Source organism: Rhinatrema bivittatum, chromosome 13 (genome assembly GCF_901001135.1).
Source record: "Rhinatrema bivittatum chromosome 13, aRhiBiv1.1, whole genome shotgun sequence".
Lineage (NCBI taxonomy): Eukaryota > Metazoa > Chordata > Amphibia > Gymnophiona > Rhinatrematidae > Rhinatrema > Rhinatrema bivittatum.
The window spans coordinates 60,528,924-60,556,220 of record NC_042627.1 but is presented as its reverse complement, the minus strand read 5'-3'; the positions used below and the strand labels follow the sequence as shown (position 1 = coordinate 60,556,220).

Genomic DNA, 27,297 nt, shown 5'->3' with positions numbered 1-27,297 from the left:
CAGTGAAAAATTGGAACAACCTAGGCAAATGCAGGTCTGTGTACTATGGTTGTCTCATAGCCTGAGGTAAAGGCAGTTCTCATTTACAAAGTTGATAAGCCCGCTAGCATCAGTACTGGGCCAAGCCTCAGGTGTGCAGCCCCCAATTTGGTGTCTCCAGTAACAACAAGAAGTGACCGAATTCACAACCTTGCACCACTCCACTGATTTATTGTATAGCTTTCTAAAACAGTGATAGAAGGAGGATAACTTTTTTCACAGTTTCATTGGCTTCTTTGGCCTTAAGAGTGTTCGCCTCATAAAGCTGAGACACTCCCATGGATCTGGTTCTGAGCTGTGACTTTGTGCTGTTGTTGACACTCTCCTTTCCTTTGTCCACTGTCACAGTTTCAATAGCATCACTCAAGCGCTTCCTTTCAATGTGATGCTATCTAGTCAATAATTAAGCTGCAACACACAAAGGAACCACGCATCTAAGTGTAATAATCCTCTTAAACACTCAATTCTTGGTTGTCTTGACTGAATGTCTTATGGCAGTGGTTGCCAAACCTGTCCTGGGGGCCCCCCAGCCAGTCAGGTGTTTTGGATATCCACAATGAATATGCATGAGATAAATGTGCATGCAGTGGAGACAGTGGTAATCACCTTCTTACTCCTGAGGTATCCGAGTGATACCTCTTCACTCCAACTCCTGGATACTGAATGGGTCTTCAGGTGGTCATAAACCGGATGGGTTCCACTTTCCTCCTCTCAGACAACTGGATTCATGTCTGAGCTCTACTCCCTGATTGGGTTAAGTAGAGGCTGCATCTCTCGGCTGGAGAGAAACAGGAAATAATATAGGATCAATTCCATTGTGCAAAATTGGGAGGAAGGGTGGAAAACGTAGGCATTCTTCTCCACCTTAAATGGGACAAAACTCAAAAAAAAGAGAAAGTCTGTTAATATTTCTCCTCATCCAAGCCCAAGGTGGAGGGCATAGGACTTCTTCTCAAATCAGAAAACAGGAACTCAACAGAAAACACTCCTTCCTCTCTGCTGTCCAACTGAGAATCCACACATCCTCAAGGGAGGCTGTCCTTATACAGGAACAGGCAGCAAAGACTGCAGCAGCCTCCCCAGGCGGTCCTGTAAATGGAGGGCCCTTCAAAGTCTAACTACAAAGCTATACTTTAGTAAGGGACCCGATGGTATTGCCTACTGCACATACATCATGGAATATGATGGCAGCTAGGGATCATAAGGCCTGGCTAGACTCCTAATTTCAGTCCCAATGCAAGGGCACAGACCCCACTTGATCTCTGGCTTTCCCCTCACAACTTGTGATCTGTGCTTTTCCCGTTAGTTCTTGAATTCTTTTACTGTTTGTGCCTCCACCACCACCTCTGCTGGGGTTCATTCTAGGCATTCAGCAGCCTTTCTTTGGACCACCTCCACCTTTTTTAAAATCCTTTCAGAAGTATAACTCCTAGAAATGGACACAATATTCTAGGTGGGGTCTCACCAATGGCCTATAGTAGCATTATCACTTACTTTTTAGCACTTAAAGAATTTACTTATGTATCCACTTTGTATGTCTTTGTGCATGTTATCTCCCATTAAAGTTATGTTTTCCCACAAAATTTATGGATCTAGTCCAAAACTGAAAAACAATTACCAGTACCTTTTCCCATTAAATGTATGGATCTAATTTTAGAAATAAAGCTTTCAAATGAATTGCTCTACAAGACCTTTCCTGCTTGTTTCCACTGATTATGCCTCTCCCTAGACAGCCTACCAGAACATAAGATGTTCCATGTTGGGTCAGTCCAAAGGTCCATCAAGCCCAGCATGCCAACTCTGATAGTGGCCTCTCTGGGTCATTAGAAAGTATTTGGCAGATCCTAAAGAGTAGATCCAAGTCCTTGTTGTCACTTCCAGGGATAAGTGTTGGTTTTCCTCAAGTCCATCTGGCAAATAATTCTTTATGACTTTTCCTCCAGAAACTTGCCCAAACCCCCTTTAAACCCAGTAATACTAAATGACTTGACCACATCCTCTGGCAACAAATTCCACGGCTTGATTGTGCATGGAGTTAAAAAAAAAAAATACTTCTCCAATTTGTTTTAAATTTGCTAGTTGCTAATGTAAACCAGAAGCTTAAGATATTGTTTTTGCTCTGACTAGCAAAGGTAAATTAAATTGCAAAGGGGAGAACCTCTGTTCACTCACTGTTTGAAGTAAAAAAAAAAAATAAGAACCTCAAATCCCAATCAATCCTGTGCCTGACAATGTCCAAATAACCCCAAACAGAATCTAAAATACTGTATCCATAAAGCGCACAATACAAAATTATATAATGAAATAAAGAGTATATAATAAAGGGTGTCAGCAAGCCGGGAAGCCAGTGTCAGACCACCTCTGGGGTGGTTGCCCGGTCTTCTCAATCATCCACCCGAAGAGGATCACGGGAGTGTGCAGAAAGAAAAAAATCTTTTTTTTTTTGGTCTTCTTTTAGAAATGCACATAAAACCACACAATGTTCTCTAGTCTAAGAACCAGGCAGCCGCTCTTAACAAAAAACTATGCCCCGCGATGTTATGAGCGGACAAAAAAAGATTTTTTTTTTTCTTTCTGTACACTCCTGTGATCCTCTTACACAGGTTTTCCGGCTTGCTGACACCCTTTATTATATACTCTTTATTTCATTATATCATTTTGTATTGTGCGCTTTATAGATACAGTTTTTTAGATCCTGTTTTTGGGTTATTTGAAGTAAAAAAAAAATGCCAGGAAAGAACAGAAGGCAAATGGTGGCACGTGAATTACTTGGCAGTATCTTTGTTGGTTGAGTCAGCGAGGGGCCAATGCAAATTCTTTCCTTCAAAGCCTACAGAAGTACTTCTCACCTATGCAACTGTTAAATTACCCTCTGGCTCTATTACAAGGGGTGGAGGGTTTGCCATGGCTGGAAACCAGAGGTATTGTCCCCTGAACTGCAGTGACACCAAGTGGACCTGGCTACAATTGCTAGGATTAAATATATATTTCCACAGAAGGAAAATTTTGAGTCGAATGGACTTATGGCAGACCTTGGAATTAGAATTTGGGGTATAATCCCGGACCAGAGCCAATGAGGAGCAAGGGATCAATTGCTAATGAACTTTTAAAATTAGCTATAAAAGAAAGGTTGTCTTTTGTGTACAATCAGACAGGCAGAGTGAGGAAAAGACAGGAGGACACAGCAATGAGGTGAGGTTCCTATCCCAGTCACATGGCTGCTACCACAAAGGAAAGAGCAGTTGCAAATAGATGGGAGCGTTCTTCAGAGCCATAGTCTGTAGAATAGTAAATAGTGCCGAGAAAGCAATGGTTTGTTATTTTGTAGTGAGGGAAAACAGTGTGAGTTTCAAGTATTTCCTGACCTTTTGTTTCATTTATAGCTAGAAGGACAACATTTAGAATAGTATCTCCATATATTCAGTATTAGGGGGGGATGAAACAGAGGTACCTAGAGAATCCTAATATGACATTCCTTGAGTTATTAGCATGGGATGGGCTGCAAAGGGTGGTGTGGTCCAGCAGGTTGAAAACAGGAGCACTGCTCAGATCTTGACAAGGCCCAGAACTGAAGTGGCAGTGAGGGCAACCTCAGCTGCAACTGATCCCACAGCAATCACTATAGCTTCCTTGAACCAGAATATAGAGAAACTCATACTGCAGCAAGAGAAGTTTTTCTCCCAACAGGAAGAATCAATGCAAACTTCATCCAAACTCTTCATAAAGACCAAGAGGAGTACACCAGTTGTGAGGCCTACTCTGAGAAGGACACAGCTTGATGAGCTGGTATGCTACCATTGCCAGGAGCCTGGGCTTATAGCCCTAAACTGTATGCATGAAAGGAAGATGGTAGACTGTAGACAAGAGTCATGTCCTAGTGATGGTGGAGAAGATATGAAAGGCAGAGGGAGATGGCATCTACATCAGATGATGGAGGGAAACGGGGAGGATAAGAAGAGGAAAGCATTTGGAAAATCACCCATGCTAGATATGGTCATTGGAAGTATTAACACCTGCTGTTACTTGTGACATGTGATCAGATGTGACTACAAATCACAGAGTCATTTTCAAAGGAACTTCCAAGCATCCAGTAAATTTGAAGATGCCAGTTGGGTGACCTTGAAGACAGCCAATGGCATGGAGTTGCCAGTAGTTGGTTGCCTGGAAGCAGAGATTACATGTATTGTACAGACATTATCTCCTAGGTGTGTGTTCATCATATGACACCCCAGATAACATACCTGGGATACTTGGGATGAACGTTCTCCAAGACTTGGAAGGTATCTTCAAGGATCTCGTCGCTTTGACTGAAGGACACCAGAGAAGAGGCAGGGTGGCCAATGATGTCTGGGTTGACAATGATGTCTGGGTTGACATCATTTCATAACTATGAAAAGGCACCAGAAAAGTTGGGGTTTATCAAACTATGGGGAACAAAGGAGTAACTATTCCCCTTCTCACTGAGAAGTTAATAGTGGGAAAGTGTTTCAATTTGCACTCAGTTCTAGGGATGTGCATTCGTTTCATCCATTTCATACATTTCCTATACAAGCATGTAATATGAAATGTATGAAACATATGAAACGAATGCACATCTAATTGACATGTAATGGGAAACATATGAAACGAATCAAATGAATGAAACGAATGCACATCCCTACTCAATTCTAGCTTGTCCAGTGCTGGTCACTCCAACCAAAACCGCAACGTTTCCTGATGCTCTGATGGTGGTTCATGTATTAGCCCAGTTAAACAAGAGATGAGTTCCAGTACGTTTCCTGAACGAGGGAGAATGAAGTATAAGATTACCCCCTCAAGTGAGAGTGGCTGAACTTCTAAAGCCTGAAGAAATTAAACCACTCGTGGACTTAAGGTTAGACAGTGAAAGAAGGGAAGTAAGAATGATACATAGTAACATAGTAATATAGTAATGATAGCAGAAAAAGACCAAAATGTTCCATCTAGTCTGCCCAGCAAGATTCCCAAGGTAGTAACTGCTGCTTCATGCAGGTTACCCCCAAACTTTTTTTATTTATTCCCATCCTCTAGCCCTTAGGGATCCAGTGTTTATCCCATGCCCCTTTGAAATCCTTCACAGTTTTAGTCTTCACCACTTCCTCTGGAAAGTGGTGAAGACTAAAACTTTTCTCCAGCTTGTATTCCCCCAGATACAAGCTGGAGAAAAGACTACTGCACCAGAAGTAGGGGTTAGCTATGCAAACCATATCAAGGTGACAGTAGATTGGAATCAGCTCTCAGCTGCAAGTACCCTGAGCTGAGCATCTTGGAGTTACTGTGGACAATACATTGAATTTCTCATCTCAATGTTTGGCCTCCCAAGTTCAAATCCCCTTGCCCACCCAGCCCTCTTTGCCCTCCCTCATTCAACCCTCCCTTCCTCACAAGTTCAACCCTCCCTAGATCTCTCTCTCTCTCCCCCACATTCATCCTCCCCTTCTTGCCCCCTCTCAGACTCAATACCTCACAGCTCTTTTATTCTTCTCGTCCTCTCTTTCCTCCTGCCCTCGCAGGTTCAACACCCACAGCTATCTTCGACTCTCCCCTCCCTGATTCAAAGCCTCCATGCTAGCTCTCTCTCTCTCTCTGTCCTCTCTATGATTAACCCCCTCCTTCCAGCTTGCTTTCTCACCTTCCCTTTTTCAAACCGTCTCACTTTAATACCCTGCTGCGAGCTGCCCTGAAAGCGTCACTGCTGCGGGGAATTCTGCACAACTCTGCAGTGCAGAATTTCCCACCCATGCAGAATTTTCGATTTGGCACGCAGATTACGCTGGGGGGAGGAGAAGGGAGCAGGACAGGAGGAAGGTGATTACATCGTCCCAGTGGGGGCTGAAGATGAAGAGGAAGGTGGTGGCCTCCTTCAGTGCACAGCTGTGTGGTTTTCATCTGCAGAGCGCATCTCCTCTGCAGAGCAGTTGCTTCCTTCTTTCCTTCCCCCCACCGGCAGCAAACAGCTGATAGAGCCGGCAGCAGCCTCCCAATGCTCCCCCCCCCCCCCCACCATTCCTCTGCTTCCTTCCCAGCAGCTTGACACCTACTTACTACCGCAGGCCCTTATGCTGATGGCTGTAACTCATTATCCCAGGCTTGCTCCAAGAATTGTGTTTAGTTTTTTAATTGTCCTGGAGCCTGAGGGCACAGTAGATAGGAGAGAGAGAGAGAGAGAGAGCAAGATACTCCTACCTGGAAGAAATCCGAAAAATCAGACAAAATGCTTTTTTTTTCCCTTCTGAGGTTGTATTGTGCTATATTTTATTTCTGTGCACATGGAGGAAGCACTTCAGCCAAGCAAGCCTTAGGACGTGATTCAGTAAGACTTTGCTCCCATTCTTTGTGTGCCCTCCCTTGGTCCGGACTATGAATTATCCCTATGCTTGGGGTGGGGAGTACCACATGAGAAATTATATTCATTAATATTTTTTATCTTCGGGTTCGTAGCCTGAGTGGGGATGAGACAAGGTCCCAGTCACTTCAATACCCCAATTCTGTGCCCTTCCCAAACAACCTCTCACGTGTGGCACCACAGACCAGATAAAATCATCACACCGGAATAAAACAGTAATTAACCCTTTTATTAGTATTGTATAAGTAGACATTCTCTTATTGTTTGCAAAGAATACTTATCTCAAAAGTTTGGCCATAAAGTTAACTTTCAGTCACATGATTTATGTATAAGGGGCAGTCATACATAGCCCTAATCTCATATATGGTAATGCATAGGTATAACCAAAGTTCCATTTCTAAGGAAAAGAATAAATGGACCTAAATCTGACATTAGAAATGGTAACATTCAGAAATCAGTAGGAGAACATTTCAGCCTTCCAGGACATTCTCTATCTGACCTTAAGGTTGCCATACTCCTACAGAGAAACTTCAAAGGCGCATTCCACGTGAAACTGGCTGAATTGGAACTCAATAAAAAAAAAACTTAACACCATCACCCAAGGTCAGAACTGAGAGAATGGCTTCATGACTCACTAGAGCAGTCTATGAACTTAACTGCTATCAGATCATTCTGTCTGTTCACACTTACCTCAGTGGTAGTAGTCTGGCTATAATGCTGTTTCCACTCCCTGTCTTGCCTAATTCAGTGCCTTCGTTTTCTTCTGAATCTCTCCCATCCCCATATATTTTACCCACCTCCTGTACTACATTTCATGCATCTGACTTAAGTGGACTGGACTTTGTTCTTGAAAGCTTCATGCCTCAATAAATTGGTGAGTATATAAGGTGCCACCGTTTCTTGTCATTTTTGCTACATCAGACTAACACGACTATCCCTCTGAAGACCATTTCTTTATGAATCATTTCTTGTGCAACTCCATATATTTCAAAAATAAGTGTACATATCAATTTCAAATTTGAATTATTTATCTTAGTTGAGAAAATTTTCATTTGCTTAATGACAGCCAAATATTTCACATTGCATTTGTCGCTTAAAACAACTCTCGCAATGTAGGTAGCCTGTGTTATTCTGATTAGGGGTGTGCATTCGTTCCCTACAAATTGGGAATCCGCAACATATATTCGTTGTATTCGTGGGGAAGCAAAACGTATCATTATGGCTGCCACTAATAAAAATGGCGCCGATGGCCCTTTGCCCTTACCATGTGAAAGAGTAACCGTGCCATTGGCCGGCCCCTGTCACATGGTAGGAGCACTGGATGGCCCACGCCATTTTTAAAGATGGCGCCGGCCATCCATTACTCCTACCATATGACAGGGGCCGGCCAATGGCATGGATACCCTATCACATGGTAAGGGCAAAAGGCCATCGGCACCATTTTTATTAGTGGCAGCCGACGGCCCAAGAGCGGGAGATCACTCCTAGGACCCCCACTGGACCACCAGGTAATTTTCAAACGTTTTGGGAGGGGTCGGGAGGGTGGGGGAAGCTAAGGGAGCTGTTTTAAAGGGTCGGGGTGGATTTAGGGGTTGTTTTTGTGTGCCGTTTTTCCCGCCCTCCCCCCAAAATGATAAGAAAACCCCACGAACAATTTCATGGGGTTTTCCTATCGGTTTCTGGGAGCCCCCGATTTCTGACAACTTTGAAAATATCGTACGATATTTTCAGTAGTCAGAAAACAATTCACATCCCTACTATTGATAGCCATTTTGAATACTGGCAAAGGCTATGGAGTGCAGGAGGTCGCTCCCGGACCCCTGCTGGACTTTTGGCAAGTCTTTTGGGGGTCAGGAGGGTCCCCCAAGACTTGCCAAAAGTCCCTGGTGGTCCAGTGGGGGTCCGGGAGCGATCTCCTGCACTCGGACCATTGGCTGCCAGTTATCAAAATGGCGCTGATAGCCTTTGCCCTTACTATGTCACAGGGGCTACCAGTGCCATTGGTCAGCCCCTGTCACATGGTAGGAGCACAAGCTGGTGCCGATGGCCATGTGAAAGGGGCTGGCCATGTGACAGGGGCTGACCAATGGCACCGGTAGCCCCTGTGACATAGTAGGTCAAAGGCTATCGGTGCCATTTTGAAACCAGCACCGAGGGTGTGAGTGCAGGGGATGGCTCCCTGCCCCCCCCCCCCCCGCTGGACCTCCAGGGACTCTTGGTAAGTCTCTGGGGGGGGGGGGGTCAGGAGGGTGGGGGTTGTAGTTAATTTAATTTTAGCGGGGAAATGAATAGGAATCGACATATCAACATATCGGGGCACCATACGGCCGAATGCAACGTATCTGCCCCCGAACGAATCCGAATCCCGAATGCAACATATGGCGTCCCTCTTCACATCCCTAATGCTGATGTGGAAATAACTGTAGCTGATTTTTCTTTGAAGTTTTATTTTGTTTATGTGCTTTATTTGTATTTGTCTGTCTACCGTTTTGTTGATCCATTGTATATATAAACATTGTAAGATCCTTTAGGCTGTGAATAAGCAGCACAGAAATCTAATAAATAAATAGAGTAGGGCTAGCTATATATGATCGTCCTATAATTCAGCCCCCTACTTTGGTGTTAGGGCTGAATTCGTGCAGGGAGTACTCTCAGTCCCAGGGCTAAGTCCAAGTTCTCTTTCACCATTCATTTCAATCCCAGGGTGTGGATTCTCTTAATGAGGGGAGTCTTAATCTCCAGGGTCCAAGATGTGCAGGGGAACAGGGGACCCACTTTGAGTCTAGTCACACTCCTTGCTTCTGCTTTGCAATCACAGTCCATTGCCTCACAGGGATGATGCCTTCCTTCATGGAACAAAAAGGTGGTGGAGGTGGTGTTCAAATAAAATTTACTGTAACAAAAATAAACTGCAAAATCCATTCAAAAAATATTAAGTTAATGTCCTTAAATTTGAAAAAAAAAAATTAAACACACAAAAATTCACTGTGCCTGTTCTCTGAGCCAGTAATTCCTATGGGGTAGGAGCTTTTTTTCAAAACCCCCACTCCGGGGTGACTGATCATGAGCTCCTGGCAAAAAGACCAAGTCTCAGTCTCTCTAAAAATCCTCAGACACTAGACTTTGGATGGCAAAGTCCTGAAACTTCCAAAAATGCTATAAAACTACTTCTCTCAAAAACTCCTATGTTCTTCTCTGGGCAGATGCCGAAACCACCACACTTCAAATGGACATACGGCAAGCAACGCACCCAGACTCTGTTTCCCTCAGACCAGGGGAGGGGTAACTCCAGGTTCCCTCCTGAACTGGGAACAAAATCTCTCTTCCAAAGGGGAGGGGCTTAGCAAAAGGACCCCTGCCAAAAACTCTCCTTTTAACTCCAGCCTGCTCTCTCTCTCTCTAACTTGGACACCCTCTCAGGCCGATGCAATATCGGGTGTTCAGGTTGGCACCCCACTTAACATGTGGGTGCTCGTGTGTTTTGGATGCGCTAGATTTACTCCCGGTGCAATACGGGGATCAGCACGTCCAGAAAGCACGTCCAATTGAGTGCGTAGCTACTAGCACTCATCACATTCTAATTCCATGAAGATGAGGCTAGCAGCCATTACCCTGCAATGCCAAAAATTGCCATGTCACTAAGGTGCCCATTTTAACATGGCAAATTTTACATCTGCCCAGGAGCAGGCATTAAAGTATGTTGCGCTCACGAAAAAAAAAAACAAAAAAATTTGAGAGGAGGGATAAGAGTTAAATGGACTAGGAAGAGAAAAATGAACATAAGAGTTTTACAAAAAATATGCTGTATGTAATCAGATATATACTTTGTAATGTTCATTATTTTATGCTTTTTAAAAAATAAAAACAGATTTACCATAAAAAAAACAAAAAAAATCCTGTTTTCTGTGTTTCCTCCTATTGGCAATACTAAATAGGAGGAACCACAGAAAGCATAATCGTGCCGCGCTCAAGGGCTCAACAAAAAAATAAAATCAAACCTGCTTCCTGTGATTCCTCCTATTAGTATTGTCACGATAAAGTACGAGGAACCAAGGAAAGCAGCATCCCCAAGTTCTGGCCCGATTGAAGAAATGAATAAATTAATATTAAGTGTCGGGCACTTAACATTCATTTATTCACTCCACTTAATGTCGATTGGTCCATTCACAGTCACATGTCACTGAAAGGACCAATCCCCTTTCAGAAAGCTGCCCTGAAAGGGGATTGGTCCTTTTCGCTGACAAGTGTCAGTGAAAAGGACCAATCCAGAACAGCCCTGCAGGGGGGTGGGATGAGGGTGGGGAGGGAGATCTTGCCAGGATGTTGTGGACGCACAGCCACTCTCCTGGGCCCCCGAATCAAAGCGCTAGAGATGCATAAATTATCCATTGCACGTCCCTTTTAGTGCAGCAGTTCATTTGCCTATTGCATCGAGCGCCCAGGAAAGGTGAATGTGCACATCTTCAAATAAATGTTTGGATGCACGGTTTTTACATGATGATATTGCACATGCTCAGCCCCAACATATAGGGCCAAACTAACCAATCCCAGCCTTGGGAGAAGGACACTTCTAGGGATGGTCTAAAAAATGTTTGTTAGCCAAGGGTGAAAATATTGCTAGGGATTGGGAGCATTCCTACATGTGGCTGATAAAAAAAAATGTGCTGGTGAATATTTTATATTATAGTATACTTTTGTTTCATCCAGCTTGGGGAGCTGCTGGTATTTATGATGCATAAGGTTATTACAACATAGTTACATACAGTAGGACAAGAAAGATTTCTAGCATAAGTCGTCTTCTAAGGGTTACATAAGGACGGTGCAGTAGCTCAAGTCTCCGAGAGACTGAAAGCCGCAGGTTTGTTTGTTACAGGGCTTCCTGTCTATTCCCAGTGACGAACTTACGGTTAAGCCCATGAGAAAAGGAGGAAAATAAAACCAGCTGTTTCATGTTCTCTCATTTTGGTTTCTGGGTGCTTCTGACTTTAGCAATGAGCTTCAGGAGGCAAACATTCAAAGGCAATTTTGTATATACAGTGTCTGAGCCAAAATCCTGCCTTTCCTCTTCTTCCACCCCCCCCCCCCCCCCAGACCCCCTTCACCAGGACTTTTGTTAGTCAGCAGTGCACAAGCCCCTCCTGTGGTGAATGTGGTGGAATTACAAGGGATAAAAGAACTGGCATGTAAATGAACAACAAGAAATGTGAAGCAGGAAAACTGGCCTGCACACATTTATTCCGATCAGAAACTGTGAAACCCAGCAGCCCCACCCCAGTTATGTTTGTAGATGTCTGAAGTATTCAATGTTTTAATCCTTTTATTATTATTATTATTATTATTATTATTATTATTTGCAGTTTGTTATATATGTAGAGCATTCAGTGTACAGAGTGCTAAAAGGAATAATTCACATTTATTAAATAATTCACCTAGGAGCAAAATTATACTGTTTGACAGCCGATGTGAAGTTGGTCATCTCGGGAAAGGCCAAATTGGTTAGCCTGATCGCCAAAATCTGGGTAGCCAGGAGAGTATGTACTGGCTCTTGCTATCGAAAGATCTTGTTCCAAGAAGTTTGGGTTTATACATGGCGGGCTATTCAAAGACGCTGTAGTTGATAAAGAAGGGATATCAACTAAAATAGGGCATTCCAACCTGTAAACCAAGAAAACAAATCATTGCTTGTTTTTATTTGGTGGTGGGAATCTACAGTTTAAATAATCCTAACCAGGTTACAGTGTCGTGTATTCTTCATTCCCAGGCACCACCACGTGCAGGTTCTAGCAGGCTGAAGATTATGTAACTTCATAGGCCTGAGTTTCCAAAAACTGCAGGAGAGATTTTTTTTCCCCCAGAGGCACAGAATGGGAAATAGTCCCATTCTGACTAAGGTTCAGGGATGAGAGTTAGGCGCAACAGCCAACTGGTTATATGGAATTGGTTTTATAGATTCAGCTCAATGGCCCACTGGCATGTTTGTAGGAGACCAGGGTTTGATTTTGGGTTCCAACGTTTGCTCGTCAGGCTGTCAGGGGCCGAAAGCGCAGAATTCATGGTTCTAGAAAGAAAGACGGAATCCTGGTGATTGCACAACCGTGAAACCTATGGAGATTCTCACTGAAGGGAGCCATGGTCTGTGAACCCCGCTCATGGGCTGTCACTGCGATGATTGTGTTATGGAGGGAAAACTTGGGGCCTAATCAGAGAAAATCCTTGGCGACTGCGAACGAAGGTCCACAACGCGTCAGCTTCATCTCACGTGGTAAATATCAGAAGGCATGGCTGAGGCAGCTTCTGGCTGGAATGGAAATCTCAGGTGCAGAGGAAGGAGAACCATGTCAAAATAAAGTATATATTTGCAAAATATTCCCTATTTTAGAAGTGTGTAGCTTTTCTTTGCAATCAAAATTGAACAACAAGAACTGCGTCTGCCTCACCATCATCCCTGAGGGCTGGCAAACTGGCCCAAGGAGCAGGAAAGAGCTCTGGCTCTCCCACCCGATAGTACATAACCCCTATTGGTGAAGTCCCACCCTGTACAAAAAAAATGTAAATACCGAATATCTGTACATCTCTTTTTATTAATAAGAGGTTAATAAAAGAAAGAAGAGAGGGACTGTGTTAATGACATCAGCACAGGTTTACAAGAAAGGGCACTGTGGTCGACATTGTGCTTTGCATAGACATTACAGTGTATATTCCCTGACTGGGGGGGGAACCTTAGCTCTTGTGAATTCACAACCACAGCAAACACCCTTTGCATGAAAGGTATATTCCAAAATCCTCCCCACCTTGCAGTTCTGACATCAGCACAAACAAGAAAATTCACACAAAATTTTTAAAATTCTGCGCACATAAATTGAAAGTTCTGTTAAATTCTGCATACTTTATATTGGTCAAAATAACAATATACATGACAATCTTTAAGTAATTCATTTAAATGTAATACAGAAAAAAGTTATTAAAGATGCAGAGTTTTAAATATTTTGAGCAGAATTTCCTTAGAAGTACATTGTAAGAATTTCCCTTCACCCTCTCTCTCTGCTCCTCTGGCCAGCCTCCTTTCACTTTGCCTTCTCAGGCCCCCCAACTCCTTTGCCGTGCACTCTCTCTCCTCTTCCCTGCTAGGCTCAACCCCTTCCACTCCATCTCCACTCCCAGAATTTGACCCCTCTCTCAGTACTGCCCCTCACACAGGCTCCCTCTCTCTCACACACACAGGCTCCCTCTCTCTCATGCACATACACACCCCCTCATACAAGCTCCCTCCTCTCTCTCTCTCTCTCACACACACACACACACACCCTCACATAGGCTCTCTTTCTCTCTCATGCATACACTCTCACACAGGCTTATCTCTCTCTCTCATACACCCCTGCACATTGGCTCCCTCTCTCTCTCTCTCTCTCTCTCACACACACACACACACATCCCTTCACACAGGCTCCTTCTCCCACAAACAAGCACCCTCACTCCCTCACATACATACTCCCTTTTTCATGCACACCAGCTCCCAGTCTCTCACACATATACACATTCCTTCACAATTTCCTCACATAGACTCTCTCTCTCTCTCTGGTACAAACACACATACCCCCTCACTCATGCTCTCTCTCTCTCTCGCACACGCACACACACACACGCATACACACCCCTACACATAAGCTCTCAGTCTTACACACACACCAGCCTCTACACACAGACTCATTCTCACCGGGGGCCTGCTCCATTTTTGCCACAAGCAGGATGGGCACCACTCATGGTATGCTGGGACCTGCACCTCCATCTTTGCCGCAAGCGGGATGCACTCTCTTGTGGCATGTAGGAGCCTTCTCCCTCTTTGCAGTGACGCAGGACGCCGGGACCTTCGCCCTCTTCCCTGTGGCCTTTTCCTTCTTCACTGCTATGCAGCATGCCAGGGCCTGATCGTCCTTTGCCATGAGTAGGATGGGCTCCACTTATGGCATGCCGGGGTCTGTTCCATCTTCGCCGCAGCGGATGGGGTCTGCTCGCAGCACCCTGGAGCCTGCTCCAAATTCAGCACAGAAAATGGAATTTCTGTGAAGGAGGGGAATTCCCCCAGGTGCAATAAGACTTTTACAGTCAGGAGTACTGATATGCAGACATAAGGGGAAAAGCACAGGACTGCTTCTACGGCCAAGTTGAAAAGCAAAGCATGTCAAGCAGCAGTGCCTGAATTTTCAAGAAGGCTCCTCATCCAATAAAAATGTTGCTTTGTTAATATATAAGGCTTGAGGGTAACCTGCACAGAGCAGGAGTTACTGCCCTTAACAGAAACCTGGGGGTAACTTGCACGGAGCAGCAGTTGATACCATAGGAAATGTGCTGGGCAGACCAGATGGACCATTGGTCTTTTTCTGCCGTCAATACTATGTTATGATGTTACTATATGTTAATAAAGATCGGAACATTTTCACAGTTCTGCACTTATCTTTCATTTATGTTCACAACAATGTTAACATGCATTCCCTGTGAATAACGTTATAAAAACCAAGCAGAAAAATACAAGGTTATTATGGTAAACGTATCTCTGCAAAGCGCGTCGGCTTTTCTCAGGGTTTCTTTCCACATGGATATCTCGGTTGGTTTTGGTGAAAGTGGAATCATTATTGTAAAAAGGACTATGATGCTAAAATCAGTTCTACAAAATTTGAGAAACGGCACTTCTCGCTCGCTGATTTTAAAATGTGGACCAGGTTGAAATGTTTCCCACAGGTGGGCAGTTATAAATTCTAGCAACACAGACTCCTAAGAGGATAAATCCATTTTTAAAGAAAAAAAAAAGTTATTTTCTTCATCATTTTAAGGCTCTGTTCTGGGTACAATAGTTCATTCCTGGCTGCCCTCAATAGTCCCAGCTGGAAGCCTCTCAGAAGCAGCTAAGACAGCACCGCTGGGAGGAAACCTGGCACCAGGTCTCAAATTACACAAAAAAAATTACTTTCTACCAGTAAGTTTGTTTCTCCTCCTATAGGAGTTCAGCACTAGATTTTACCACAATACCCAATGGGGGAGAGTTTCAACCTAATCGTGCATCCGATAAGCTGAAGTACCACCTCAAATACTAATTGAGCATTCTTTGTGCTAGAACAGACTCCTCTGAAGAAGCACAGCTTTGACAAGGCACTTCTTTCAGACTGATGCATACCTCCTTTAACAGTCTGATGGAGGTGGCAGACAGGAGTTACTGCATTATCATGGATGTCATCCTGGGTATCAGCTGCAATAGCCTGGCCGGCCAGCTAGGGGTTGTATTCTCTGAGGATCTCTCTTATTACCAGCTTGCAGAATGGCAGAGTGCTTTATAATAAGAGCTTTGGGAAGTGAATGTGATAGACTTGAATACCTGTACACCAGAGGAAAGAGGGGAGAGGGAACACGTGATAGAAACATTTACATATCTTAAAGGTATAAATAAATGCAGATGGATCAAGGATATCAACTTAATTTCCGCTGAAATAATACTTAGTTTTAATGTGCTACTGAATGTACAATGATGATAAATCCCTGCCCTAAAGAGCTTACAATTTATGTGGGGACCTGGGGAAATGGGAAATAAAGTGACTTGCACAAGGAGTGACAGTGGGAGAAGCAAGATGGTGAGCCCTGGTTTCCCCAGTTCTCAGGGCTGGATTTAAAAAGGGAGTACGCATAGGCAATGATGAGGGGGGGAGTACCCCCCTCAGAAATAATTGTAGGGTGTAGGAGAGTGTCCAATCCCCCCCCCCCATCCCAAGCTCATTAGAGATTTGGGGAACTGGGATTCTCCACCCTTCCCCCAACCCAGATCCTCCCCTCACCTCAGTCGCAGCACCTGCTCCACAGAAACAGCTGGGCCTGAAAACCCTTGTGTGCTGACGGGTCCACTGGTGGCCTTTTCCCTCCTCCCACATGGGTTTCCTGTTGCCATGGAAACCCACGCAAGGGGCAGGGCACCATTGGGTGGTGAGCATGTGAGGTTCTAGAAGTCCTCACTGTCAGCATATGACGGCTTCTAGACCCCGCACTGAATTTTCTTCAAGGAGTTACTGTTGCTGCAGGATCGACGTCACAGTGAGCACAGGCCCAGGTAGTGGCATGATAGCAGCAGTGCTCCAGTACCAATGAAAATTTGACGTTGAAGACAGTTGCCTACATTGTGTCTAAATCTGGGCCTGTTGGTTCTCAGGCCACTGCTCTAACCGCTAGGCCACTTTGAAGCTGACGTGATGCAAGAAACCATTTCTTCATGAAAATGGGGGTGATGGATGCATGGAAGCAAGGGCAAAAACAATAAAATAATTCATGAAAGCACAGGATGAACACAGAGGATCCTTATTAGTGTGGAAACAAGGGTAAGGCTGGAGATCAAGTATGGTTAGTGGTATTACAATAGAGGATGGGAGAATGGGCACACAAGATGGGCCTTGCTATTATCTATTGTCATATTCTTCGTTTCTATCTTAGTGCATCTTTTATGTAAAAAGAAGTACCAATATGCATATTTTGCATGAATTTAGACATTTTTTTAAAATATCAGCATAGGAGAACTATGTATAGAGAGGACTTTATCTGTACCTAAACACATAATTTTGTCTTCAGCCTTATTTGATATAAGTCTTCAGCCTTGATATTTGTCTTCAGCCTTATTTGATATATGACTGCAACAACCACCAAGTTACATTCCAGTACTATGTAAATAGTTGTCCTTTTTGTTCTTATTCCTAAAACTATTCAGGCCTCTTGTCTTCTCCCAGTTCCTGCTTCCCCTGTTTTATTGTAACTTTCTTGCTTCTTGTCACCTGTTAAATGTTTCTAGGTTATCACCCCCCTTGTTGCATGTAAACCGGCGTGATGTGATTCTATCATGAATGCCGGTATAGAAAAGCTTTAAATAAATAAGTAAGTAAGTAAGAAAGTAAGTAAGTAAGTATATATTGTTCTGTATGACTGTTTTTTTGTATAGGATTATAAAACTAAGAAATCTATATAACATTGGTAAAAGTGTTGAAACACCTTACTGATACTATATGTGCCTTTGCATGTTGAAAATATGTTCTGTGACTCATCAAGGAGTGCAAGATCTCAATTACTATCTAATTCAAGTAGGAGAAAATGAGGTGAGATGACTTAAGTAATGTTGCATTTGTTGACTCTTGGGACACAACCTACAAATTGGAGCCCTGCAGGACCCCACATTCAGCAGGCAGACCCAGACAAAGCAGAAGCCCAACTGGATCTTCACCTCTATCAGCCCTCATTCCCCTTGGGTTGAGCCTTTGGGTGCCGGAGCCGGCAGGGCTTAGGTGGGGCCTCTGCTGATGGCGAAGAGATTTGTTGTGGTAGCTGGGCTGACCAAAATGGAGGCCAGGCATATTCGGAGACGGGCTGAGGTCTGCGGTAGGCGACAGACAAGAATATCCAGAAGCAGGCTGTAGTCAGTGGCAGGCGGAGGTCAAGAGTCCGAGATCAGGCCAAGGTCAATACTGGGTATCCGTCCAAAAGGAAGGCGGGATGGATAGGCAGGGCAGGCAAGCGAGAAGTAGAACAGGAGGATAACGAGGAAGACACTGTAGAACTGAAGAGATGAAGACTAGGATGCTTGGCTGAAGACAGACACAGGAACCGAAGACACTCTGGGGCACCTCGCACTACAGTCAAGTAGTAAGACTTGTTGCCGAAGCAAGTTGTGGCTGTAGCACTGCCCTCTTATAGAGCCTTAGGTAGACGTCATCAATAGAGGCCATGGGGGGGGAGGGGGGTTCACATCGTGGTCCCCTTAAGTCCTGGTCAGAGATGTGCACACATGCCTAAGGAGGCCGCGTTCTGCAGGAGTCAGCATCGGCGTCATGCCTCGAAAGAATCAATGGCGGCATCTTGCGGCGTGCATCACAGGTGATGGCGAGTTGTATTGGAGTGATTTCACCGCACCAAGATGTGATGTGATGGACCCGAAGCAAAAGTAAATCACCTGGACCAGATGGTATACACCCCAGAGTTCTGAAGGAACTAAAAAATGAAATTTCAGACCTATTAGTAAAAATTTGTAACTTATCATTAAAATCATCCATTGTACCTGAAGACTGGAGGATAGCAAATGTAACCCCAATATTTAAAAAGGGCTCCAGGGGCGATCCGGGAAACTACAGACCGGTTAGCCTGACTTCAGTGCCAGGAAAAATAGTGGAAAGTGTTCTAAACATCAAAATCACAGAACATATAGAAAGACATGGTTTAATGGAACAAAGTCAGCATGGCTTTACCCAGGGCAAGTCTTGCCTCACAAATCTGCTTCACTTTTTTGAAGGAGTTAATAAACATGTGGATAAAGGTGAACCAGTAGATATAGTATACTTGGATTTTCAGAAGGCGTTTGACAAAGTTCCTCATGAGAGGCTTCTAGGAAAAGTAAAACGTCATGGGATAGGTGGCGATGTCCTTTCGTGGATTGCAAACTGGCTAAAAGACAGGAAACAGAGAGTAGGATTAAATGGGCAATTTTCTCAGTGGAAGGGAGTGGACAGTGGAGTGCCTCAGGGATCTGTATTGGGACCCTTACTTTTCAATATATTTATAAATGATCTGGAAAGAAATACGACGAGTGAGATAATCAAATTTGCAGATGACACAAAATTGTTCAGAGTAGTTAAATCACAAGCAGATTGTGATAAATTGCAGGAAGACCTTGTGAGACTGGAAAATTGGGCATCCAAATGGCAGATGAAATTTAATGTGGATAAGTGCAAGGTGATGCATATAGGGAAAAATAACCCATGCTATAGTTACACAATGTTGGGTTCCATATTAGGTGCTACAATCCAAGAAAGAGATCTAGGTGTCATAGTGGATAACACATTGAAATTGTCGGTACAGTGTGCTGCGGCAGTCAAAAAAGCAAACAGAATGTTGGGAATTATTAGAAAGGGAATGGTGAATAAAACGGAAAATGTCATAATGCCTCTGTATCGCTCCATGGTGAGACCGCACCTTGAATATTGTGTACAATTCTGGTCGCCGCATCTCAAAAAAGATATAATTGCGATGGAGAAGGTACAGAGAAGGGTTACCAAAATGAAAAGGGGAATGGAACAACTCCCCTATGAGGAAAGACTAAAGAGGTTAGGACTTTTCAGCTTGGAGAAGAGACGACTGAGGGGGGATATGATAGAGGTGTTTAAAATCATGAGAGGTCTAGAACGGGTAGATGTGAATCGGTTATTTACTCTTTCGGATAGTAGAAAGACTAGGGGGCACTCCATGAAGTTAGCATGGGGCACATTTAAAACTAATCGGAGAAAGTTCTTTTTTACTCAACGCACAATTAAACTCTGGAATTTGTTGCCAGAGGATGTGGTTAGTGCAGTTAGTATAGCTGTGTTTAAAAAAGGATTGGATAAGTTCTTGGAGGAGAAGTCCATTACCTGCTATTAAGTTCACTTAGAGAATAGCCACTGCCATTAGCAATGGTTACATGGAATAGACTTAGTTTTTGGGTACTTGCCAGGTTCTTATGGCCTGGATTGGCCACTGTTGGAAACAGGATGCTGGGCTTGATGGACCCTTGGTCTGACCCAGTATGGCATTTTCTTATGTTCTTATGTGAGTGTGGCGGTTCACAGAGGCAGCCCAGGAGCTGCCAAGTGTAACATGGAGCATCTTGGAGCAAGCTAGAGGCAGGTCTAAGGTGCAGCTATGGTTCCCAGTTTATATTACTAGCCAGCATATAATCCCCAAATAAATACTTTTTAGGTAGGACAATCAAATGAGACTGCTCCAGAGAGCCTTACAGATGGCACAGCCAAATTTGGTGTACTTGAGAGACAAATTTTAAGCCATTTGACAGGAGAACTGCGGAGAAAAAAACAATGGCGGGGCAGCACAATAATAGCAGGAAAATATTAGTTACCATGGAGCAACAGCTGACTCCAAAATTGACTCTCTAATAGCATTTCCAGAACTTGTTCTGCTATCAGAAGTTGGGTTCATACTAGACAAACAGGTACAGTTGGAAGGTTGGTCTACTACACTACCTAGCAGGTTATCCAGGTCCCCTAAGCATAGTAACGTCTTCCACAAGAACTGTCGTTAATAATTATTGCTGCCAATTAGTATTATTTCCAGGGGAGCATTAAGTGAAACAGTTAGGGTTAGGGATTCATTCTTTAGGGGAGGGAAGGATGAAGAGCTCAGTGGAAGTGTGCTTGGGATTTGGTGCCGTGAGCCATTCCCACACAACATTTATCTTCAGTGTTCACCTTCTTGCAGGAGCTGCCTTTTCCTGGAGACCCAGGGCATGTCTGGTCCTACCTGGGTCCAAACTCTTATCCCTGCTCTCTGGGGACCCGCCCTCTGAGCTACCTGTGTCTCTCGCTTTTCAGGTGGACCAGGCTAGATGCCTGGTCTAGTAGTGATTAAGGAGGCTTTCCAGGGACAACCCTTATCCAGAGGACATGCACCAAGGTTCCTTCCATGGTGGTATCCAGTGGCAACACTGGATACCACCATGCAGAGGACAATGCAGAGGGCTCAGAGCGACTGCTTCCTAGGCTGGCTGCTGCTGGGGATGCCATGGAGGCAGTGTTCGCAGCCCTTAGGCGAGAGGGAGCCCCAGTCATTGCACATTAGTGACATCTAGCAGCCAGATTTAGGGCCCCAGATGCAGGCCACTGGATACCACTATGTACAGAGCTCAAAAATTGGTTTTGTTTTCAGGGGGGGGGTTTCCCACATGAATTTCATTTCATGTTTAATTCGTTTTCATAATACAAAAAAAGAAAAAGGGCCTCCCAAGGCCTTCTGACCCTCCACCCATCCCTCCCACCTAGAAAAATACTGGGGCCAGGATCCTCCCCGGTCCCCACTGATCCAGTCGGGGGGGGGGGGGGGGAATCCGCTGGCAAGGCCTAGGCTCTATGCAAGGCCAAGGTTTGGATTTGTGTAATTCAAGGGCTCCCTCAATTCAATTCAGTGCCCCCCCAAAAGAAACAAATTGGCTCTTTTCTTTTTTCTTTTTATCTAAAGCGTTTGAAACAAATGCACAGCCCTAGTTGCTATTGACTCGGCTCCCAGTTAGGGATTCTTTTGCTCAGTGTTCCTCTTCAGCAGGCAACATGTCAGACCACACTCAGTAACTCTATTCTGTCAGCGTGCAGAAGGACCATACATAGAGTACCAAGTTTCGAAAAGGATCTGCATCAGGGAGAACTCCAGATCATGCTCTGACAACCCAGTATAGATGCTGACTCAGAGTGAAATAGTGAAGATCACAGCATGACCTGGAGTTCCCCTTGATGCAGATCCTCTTCAAAACACAGACTGTATCGGGATGCATTGTCTTAATGTTGTGTATAACTTTGGAAGTCATCTTCAAAAAATCAGATAAGTTTGCTTACTCTTAATTGTCAAATTTTTCTAAAAAAATAAATATATTTATGAACATAATGGCCAATGGACATAGACCGATAATTATTTAAAAGGCAAGTAAAGGCGACATAGACAGGAGTGCCTAGTATGAAGGTCTTGATCTGAAACTATTGACTGTGCGGTGGGCCATTTATAAAGGCCAATCTAAATCTCAAGGGAATCAACAACTCCACGTGTCTATTGTTCTTTACCTGAACTATGACCATTTCAGTGCTTAGTCTTGTCTATATTTGGCCAGCTTAACCAGTTGAGATATTAAATATAAATAATTACACATACATCCATGGACAGGCTCTACTAAAGAAGCGTCAACAATGCTAAAAGAGAAATCCAGTCAGGCTGATAATAAAATACATTTATACCACTAAGCAAAATGTACTGGGTGTGAATGCTCAAAAGTTTCAGGTGACATTTGAATACAGCAGAGCAGAGTACATTGAGATGACATCAAACACTGTCAAAGAAGCCTCACTGTTGGCTAGTGCCATTACAGACATGCCAATAAGTCTACCAATGGATATTTACTAACACATTTTCATTTTGGGACCATCTCATAATTACTTTATATAATTAATCTTTTGTGATACTGTACACCAAAATTAAAACATGCATGGATGTTTTTTAAGTTCTATATCCTAGAACAAACTGGCAAAACTCAGCAGATGCCTCAGGTACATTACTTGCATGTCTGTGCAAATATTAACCGGTAGCAACGAACCAATTTTCTAAATGGCTCATGGCCTTAACAGGTCCCTTATTTAAATGTGATCAGTAAGTATCATAGCTGAAGAAAGGGCCTGGGTGGGCTTTCAAGCTTAGATTAATGTTGATACTGCTGCAGTGTAAGGTATCAAAGCCTGCACAGAACCCAGTTCTCCAGGACCAAGACAGCTACTAGATCTTACAAAGCTGCCCTTCAACCAATTGACTCCAATTGGAATGTAACAATTAATTTCACAAATTAACTTTCCAAACACAGTTGTGCATAGCAGGATAAGTAATTCGCTAGAAACAAAATGGTCCAGAAACATGAGATTTATAGTTGAATCAGCGATAGCCTCTGACAGTTTTGCTAGTATCACATATTGTGGCTGCCCCTTGCACAAATAAATCGTATGTTTTCATTCTGGAATAGCACCATCATTTCTTTGCAATTATCAACACATTTTATTAAAATCAACACTTCAACCTACCTATCTCAAAACAGTAGGTGAGGCTGAAACCTTCCCCGAGGGTACCTAGTACTAAATTATAGTAAGTCCTCAATTTATGGGAAAAGTAATTTTATTAATTAGTAATTTTATTAATAGTAATTTTTAAAACAAATCAAAGAAATAGTTAAGCTCTGGAATTCATTGCCAGAGGATGTGGTTACAGCAGTTAGCGTAACTGGGTTTAAAAAAGGTTTGGATAAGTTCCTAGAGGAAAAATCCATAAAATGCCATTAATTAAGAAGCAATAGTAGCTTTAAATTTATTTAATGTTTGGGTACTTGCCAGGTACTTGTGACTTGGATTGGCCACTGTTGGAAACTGGATACTGGGCTTGATGGACCCTTGCTCTGACCCAGTATGGCATATCTTATGTTCTTATGTTCTATGTTATTAGAAATTGTGCCTCCTGAATGTAATAGCACTATATATAAGCATTACATATCTGTAGCGATCATTTCAATGCAGATAGTTTTTGAGTCAACACGATTCGAACCTCTGCTTAGAAGATGTTCTTTTATGCCTATTCCATGTAACCATTTGCAAACTACCCTGTACTAATGACTGTATATATTATATTGTGCAATGTACTTTTTTTTTCTTTTTAACTCAGCAAGAATTTATGTCTACCAGAAACTAAACTAAAAGTGATGTGTAGGTTCTGAAATATTAAGGACCCACTGCAAGAATTTTTACACCCCCACAATAAATGTCCTTGCTGAGCAAGGCCCCTTAATCTGAACAGGATGAGAGGAGTTCAAACATGTTCGTCAGCCCAAACTGGAAGTATGTCAGATTTCAAACACAGGAAATAACAAGTTCTTTGCAGGATGTGAAAGTTACAACCACTGTTACCAGCGATCTGAAAACAACATTTGCCATATCACTATGCTGGATAAGTTTACACCATGAAAGGGTAGTAGTGACCAGGCAAAAGTAAACCATTTCACAAGATTTATTAATAATAAGAGGTTTCCACATTTTAAAATCTGCATCCTAAGCATTCTGCTCTTGCTCTGGCCCCTAACTGCAAGGAGAGACGTGTTCCACAGAACTGAGCATGGAAACCCATCAGTTTGTTCTACGGAAGGTAATGTACAGCTTGCAACTCATCAGATTTACCCCAAACTAACACTTGGCCAGCAAACTCATAAATATTCAAACGCTGTTTGCAAGAGTTAACGCAAGGTTTTCAAATTCTGTGACGTCAGAATGCGCCGGACCTGTTCCTCCTCGTGCAAGCCCTTTGCTCCCTGTCCAATGAGCTCATGCTACAAAAAGTTAACACCTGATTGGCAAAACTACATTTTGTATGTCAGCCTTATTAAAAAAAAAAAAAGAAAAGTCTTCCTTATTGTTTTAAATAATCTAATGCAGGGCGGTAAGGCTGGACAATATTCCTTCCAGAGACTCTGATTGCAGGTTGCAGTGCAAAGTGGTTATCACGTGACCGTAATCACCTACAAACTGCAGAAGGGGGGATGTTTTGTTTGACGAGAATATAATTGGTCTCACCTTATGCCAAGGACCATTGCTCGTTTCTAAAGCCTTCCCTGCTTTCCTTTCCATCTTCTTTCAGGAATCTCGCTTGCTGCTGCTGCTTCAAAGTTCTGATTTTCAGGGACCAGTAACCGAAGAGTCCAAAAAGAGCAGAACCAAACCATCAAAACTCACAGTATCCCGGAGCCTTGAATCGTTTCAGAAGCAGCACACGAGCTTTCAGCCTCCCTTGGCGAAGCCAAGACTCCAGCTCACAGCTCCTTGCTGCTTTTCACAGGTTTGACTCTCGCACCGAAGCTGACAAGCCTTGGCATCAGCTTAAACCCTCTCAGGTCTTAACTGCAGATCAAGGTTTGTGCATAAGGAATGGGCGCTGCTCCCTCCACTCTCCTGTAACAGCAGCACTCCGGCTCTGAGCAGCTCCAGAGAAACTTGACAAGCCGGTGCTAATTCAATTTCGCAAGCCACTCCCCTCTGTACTGGGAGCTTGGCTGGAGCCTAAGACCCAGAAGCAAAGTCACCCAGCAACCAAAGCTCTCACGTCATCAAAGGCAATAAAGTCAACCACCATTCAACTTATTACCTGAGTGGGTAAATATTTTTGCTAGATGAAAGCAAGCTGCAGTTCTTATCTGCCCGATAATTTTCTTGGTAGAGGCTTCCTTTAAATGTGGAGTATATCCTTATGCAATGTACACTTGGCTTCATAACAAAAAAAATACACCTGTGTAAGTTGCATTTTGTATGAAATACAGTGTAAAACCTTTTTAAGGGATTACATGACCTTTGATTTATTACTTTTAATTTGCAGCCTATCTGCATATTTCTCCCAACTGCCATGGTGGGTGACTCTGAAAGTCACCAAACCCCCATCCTGTGCTCTCTGAGCATCCAGACAGGTTGCAGGCCTCTCTTTATTTCCTATGGCTCCACTACATTTTTCTCTTCCTGATGCTAATCTCCCCAGTTTTATTCCCTGCTGCAAACCACTGCCAGCACCTAGTTTCACCTTTCCTATGTTCTTTATCTTACCTGCCATTCCGTCATTTGCACTATCCACTGTTTCTGAACTTCAAAGTTTTCTTCCTCTCATCTAGCTATCTACACGCTCCCTGACAACGTCTCATCGTTATTGCTGTCATCATACCTCTACCCCTCTTCTTATTCTCCTGCTCCTCCTCCTCTCAGATGGGGATATCAATCCCAATCCTGGCCCTCCAAGACAACTTTCACCCCATTGGTGCATATCGAATCGTTATCCCTCCAGTCATCACTATTCCCTTTTTCCCTCCCTCTTTTATTCCTCTCTCATGCTCCCTGTGGAATGCCCACTCTTTTTGAAGAAGCGTGCCTAAATTCATGACTGCTTTATCTCTTACAGGCCGATACAGTACAGTGCGCTCCGACGGAGCACACTGTTAGCCTGCTATTGGACGCGCGTTTTCCCTTACCCCTTATTCAGTAAGGGGAGGAAAACGTGCAAATGCATGTTGATGGCCCTATTAGGTATGCACGTGGAATACAGAAAGTAAAATGTGCAGCCAAGCCACACATTTTACTTTCTGAAATTAGCGCCGACCCAAAGGTCGGCGCTAATTTGTTCCGGCCCCGGGAAAGTGCACAGAAAAGCAGTAAAAACTGCTTTTCTGTGCACCCTTGACTTAATATCATGGCGATATTAAGACGGAGGTCCCGAAGAGTAAAAAATAAATAAATAAAATTTTGAATTCGGCCCGCGGCTTTGGGCCAAAAACCGGACGCTCAATTTTGCCGGCATCCGGTTTCCAAGCCCATGGCTGTCAGCGGGCTCAAGAACCGACGCTGGTAAAATTGAGCGTCGGCTGTCAAACCCGCTGACAGCTGCCGCTCCTTTTCCCCGTTTCTACTGCGCCACCTAATTTGAATACTGCATCGCGCGGACCAGGAGAGCGGGCGTTCATCCGCTCTCCCGCGGACTTTACTGAATCGGCCCGTTACTCTTCTGCTCCTTCTCTTAACTGGCTTTCCCTAGAGGACCCTGCTTAGTTGCTGCCAAATTCTCCAATGATCTGTTTATGGCTAATGACAAAGGGCTTTACTCAGTCCTTATCCTCCTTGATCTATCTGCTGCTGTTGATCACCACCTACTCCTTGATACTCTATCTTAATTTTTTTTATCTCTTTATTTTTAAATTTCCAAGGTGTACAAAAAGCATAAAGCTCATTGAACTCAAATGTACTCAAAATGCAAAAGTACAAACAGTTTACATAAATTCAATTCTGAATTTATAATCTGAAATTACATTTTCAGGTATTCCTCCAGATCAAACAATAGTCATGGTACGGACCCCACACTTAATTATACTTGAACTGCTCATGCTTTAAAGCATATCTAAACCGCTCTATTATAGCTAACTCATGTACCTGAGCCCACCAATAATCCAGGCAGAGATTACACTTCCAAAAGGTGGCTATCGTCAGCCGAGCAGCCAGCAACAACCCTCTAAACTTACAAGGAGCTCCAGATCCCATCTATCTACCCAGTAACCCAACCTGAGCCAAAATATTTATAGCGAATCCCAAGATGTTTGCTATTTCATGGATAACTTTCCACCACAAGTACATATAGTCACCTTTCCCACCACACCCTCTCCAACAAGCAGTATCCCCTCCCGGAAACAGCCTGGAAAAATAAACTCTGTCCTCATTTGAATTTCGGGGCGCTGTACTGTCTTGGTTCTCTTCTTACCTCTTTCATTGCACTTTTAGTGTTTCCTCTGG

General features: G+C 43.6%; 1 protein-coding gene across 1 annotated transcript in view; it reads right to left on the bottom strand.

Annotated features, from left to right (window-relative positions):
• Nucleotides 1-24,957, bottom strand: part of PDE8A (phosphodiesterase 8A) — a 399,353-nt gene extending 374,396 nt beyond the window's left edge. Inside the window, exon 1 of the mRNA XM_029575868.1 lies at nucleotides 24,553-24,957. Coding sequence (XP_029431728.1) covers nucleotides 24,553-24,606 — 54 coding nt within the window. The 5' untranslated portion in view covers nucleotides 24,607-24,957. The remainder of the gene's footprint in view (nucleotides 1-24,552) is intronic.
• Nucleotides 24,958-27,297: the final 2,340 nt, after the last annotated feature.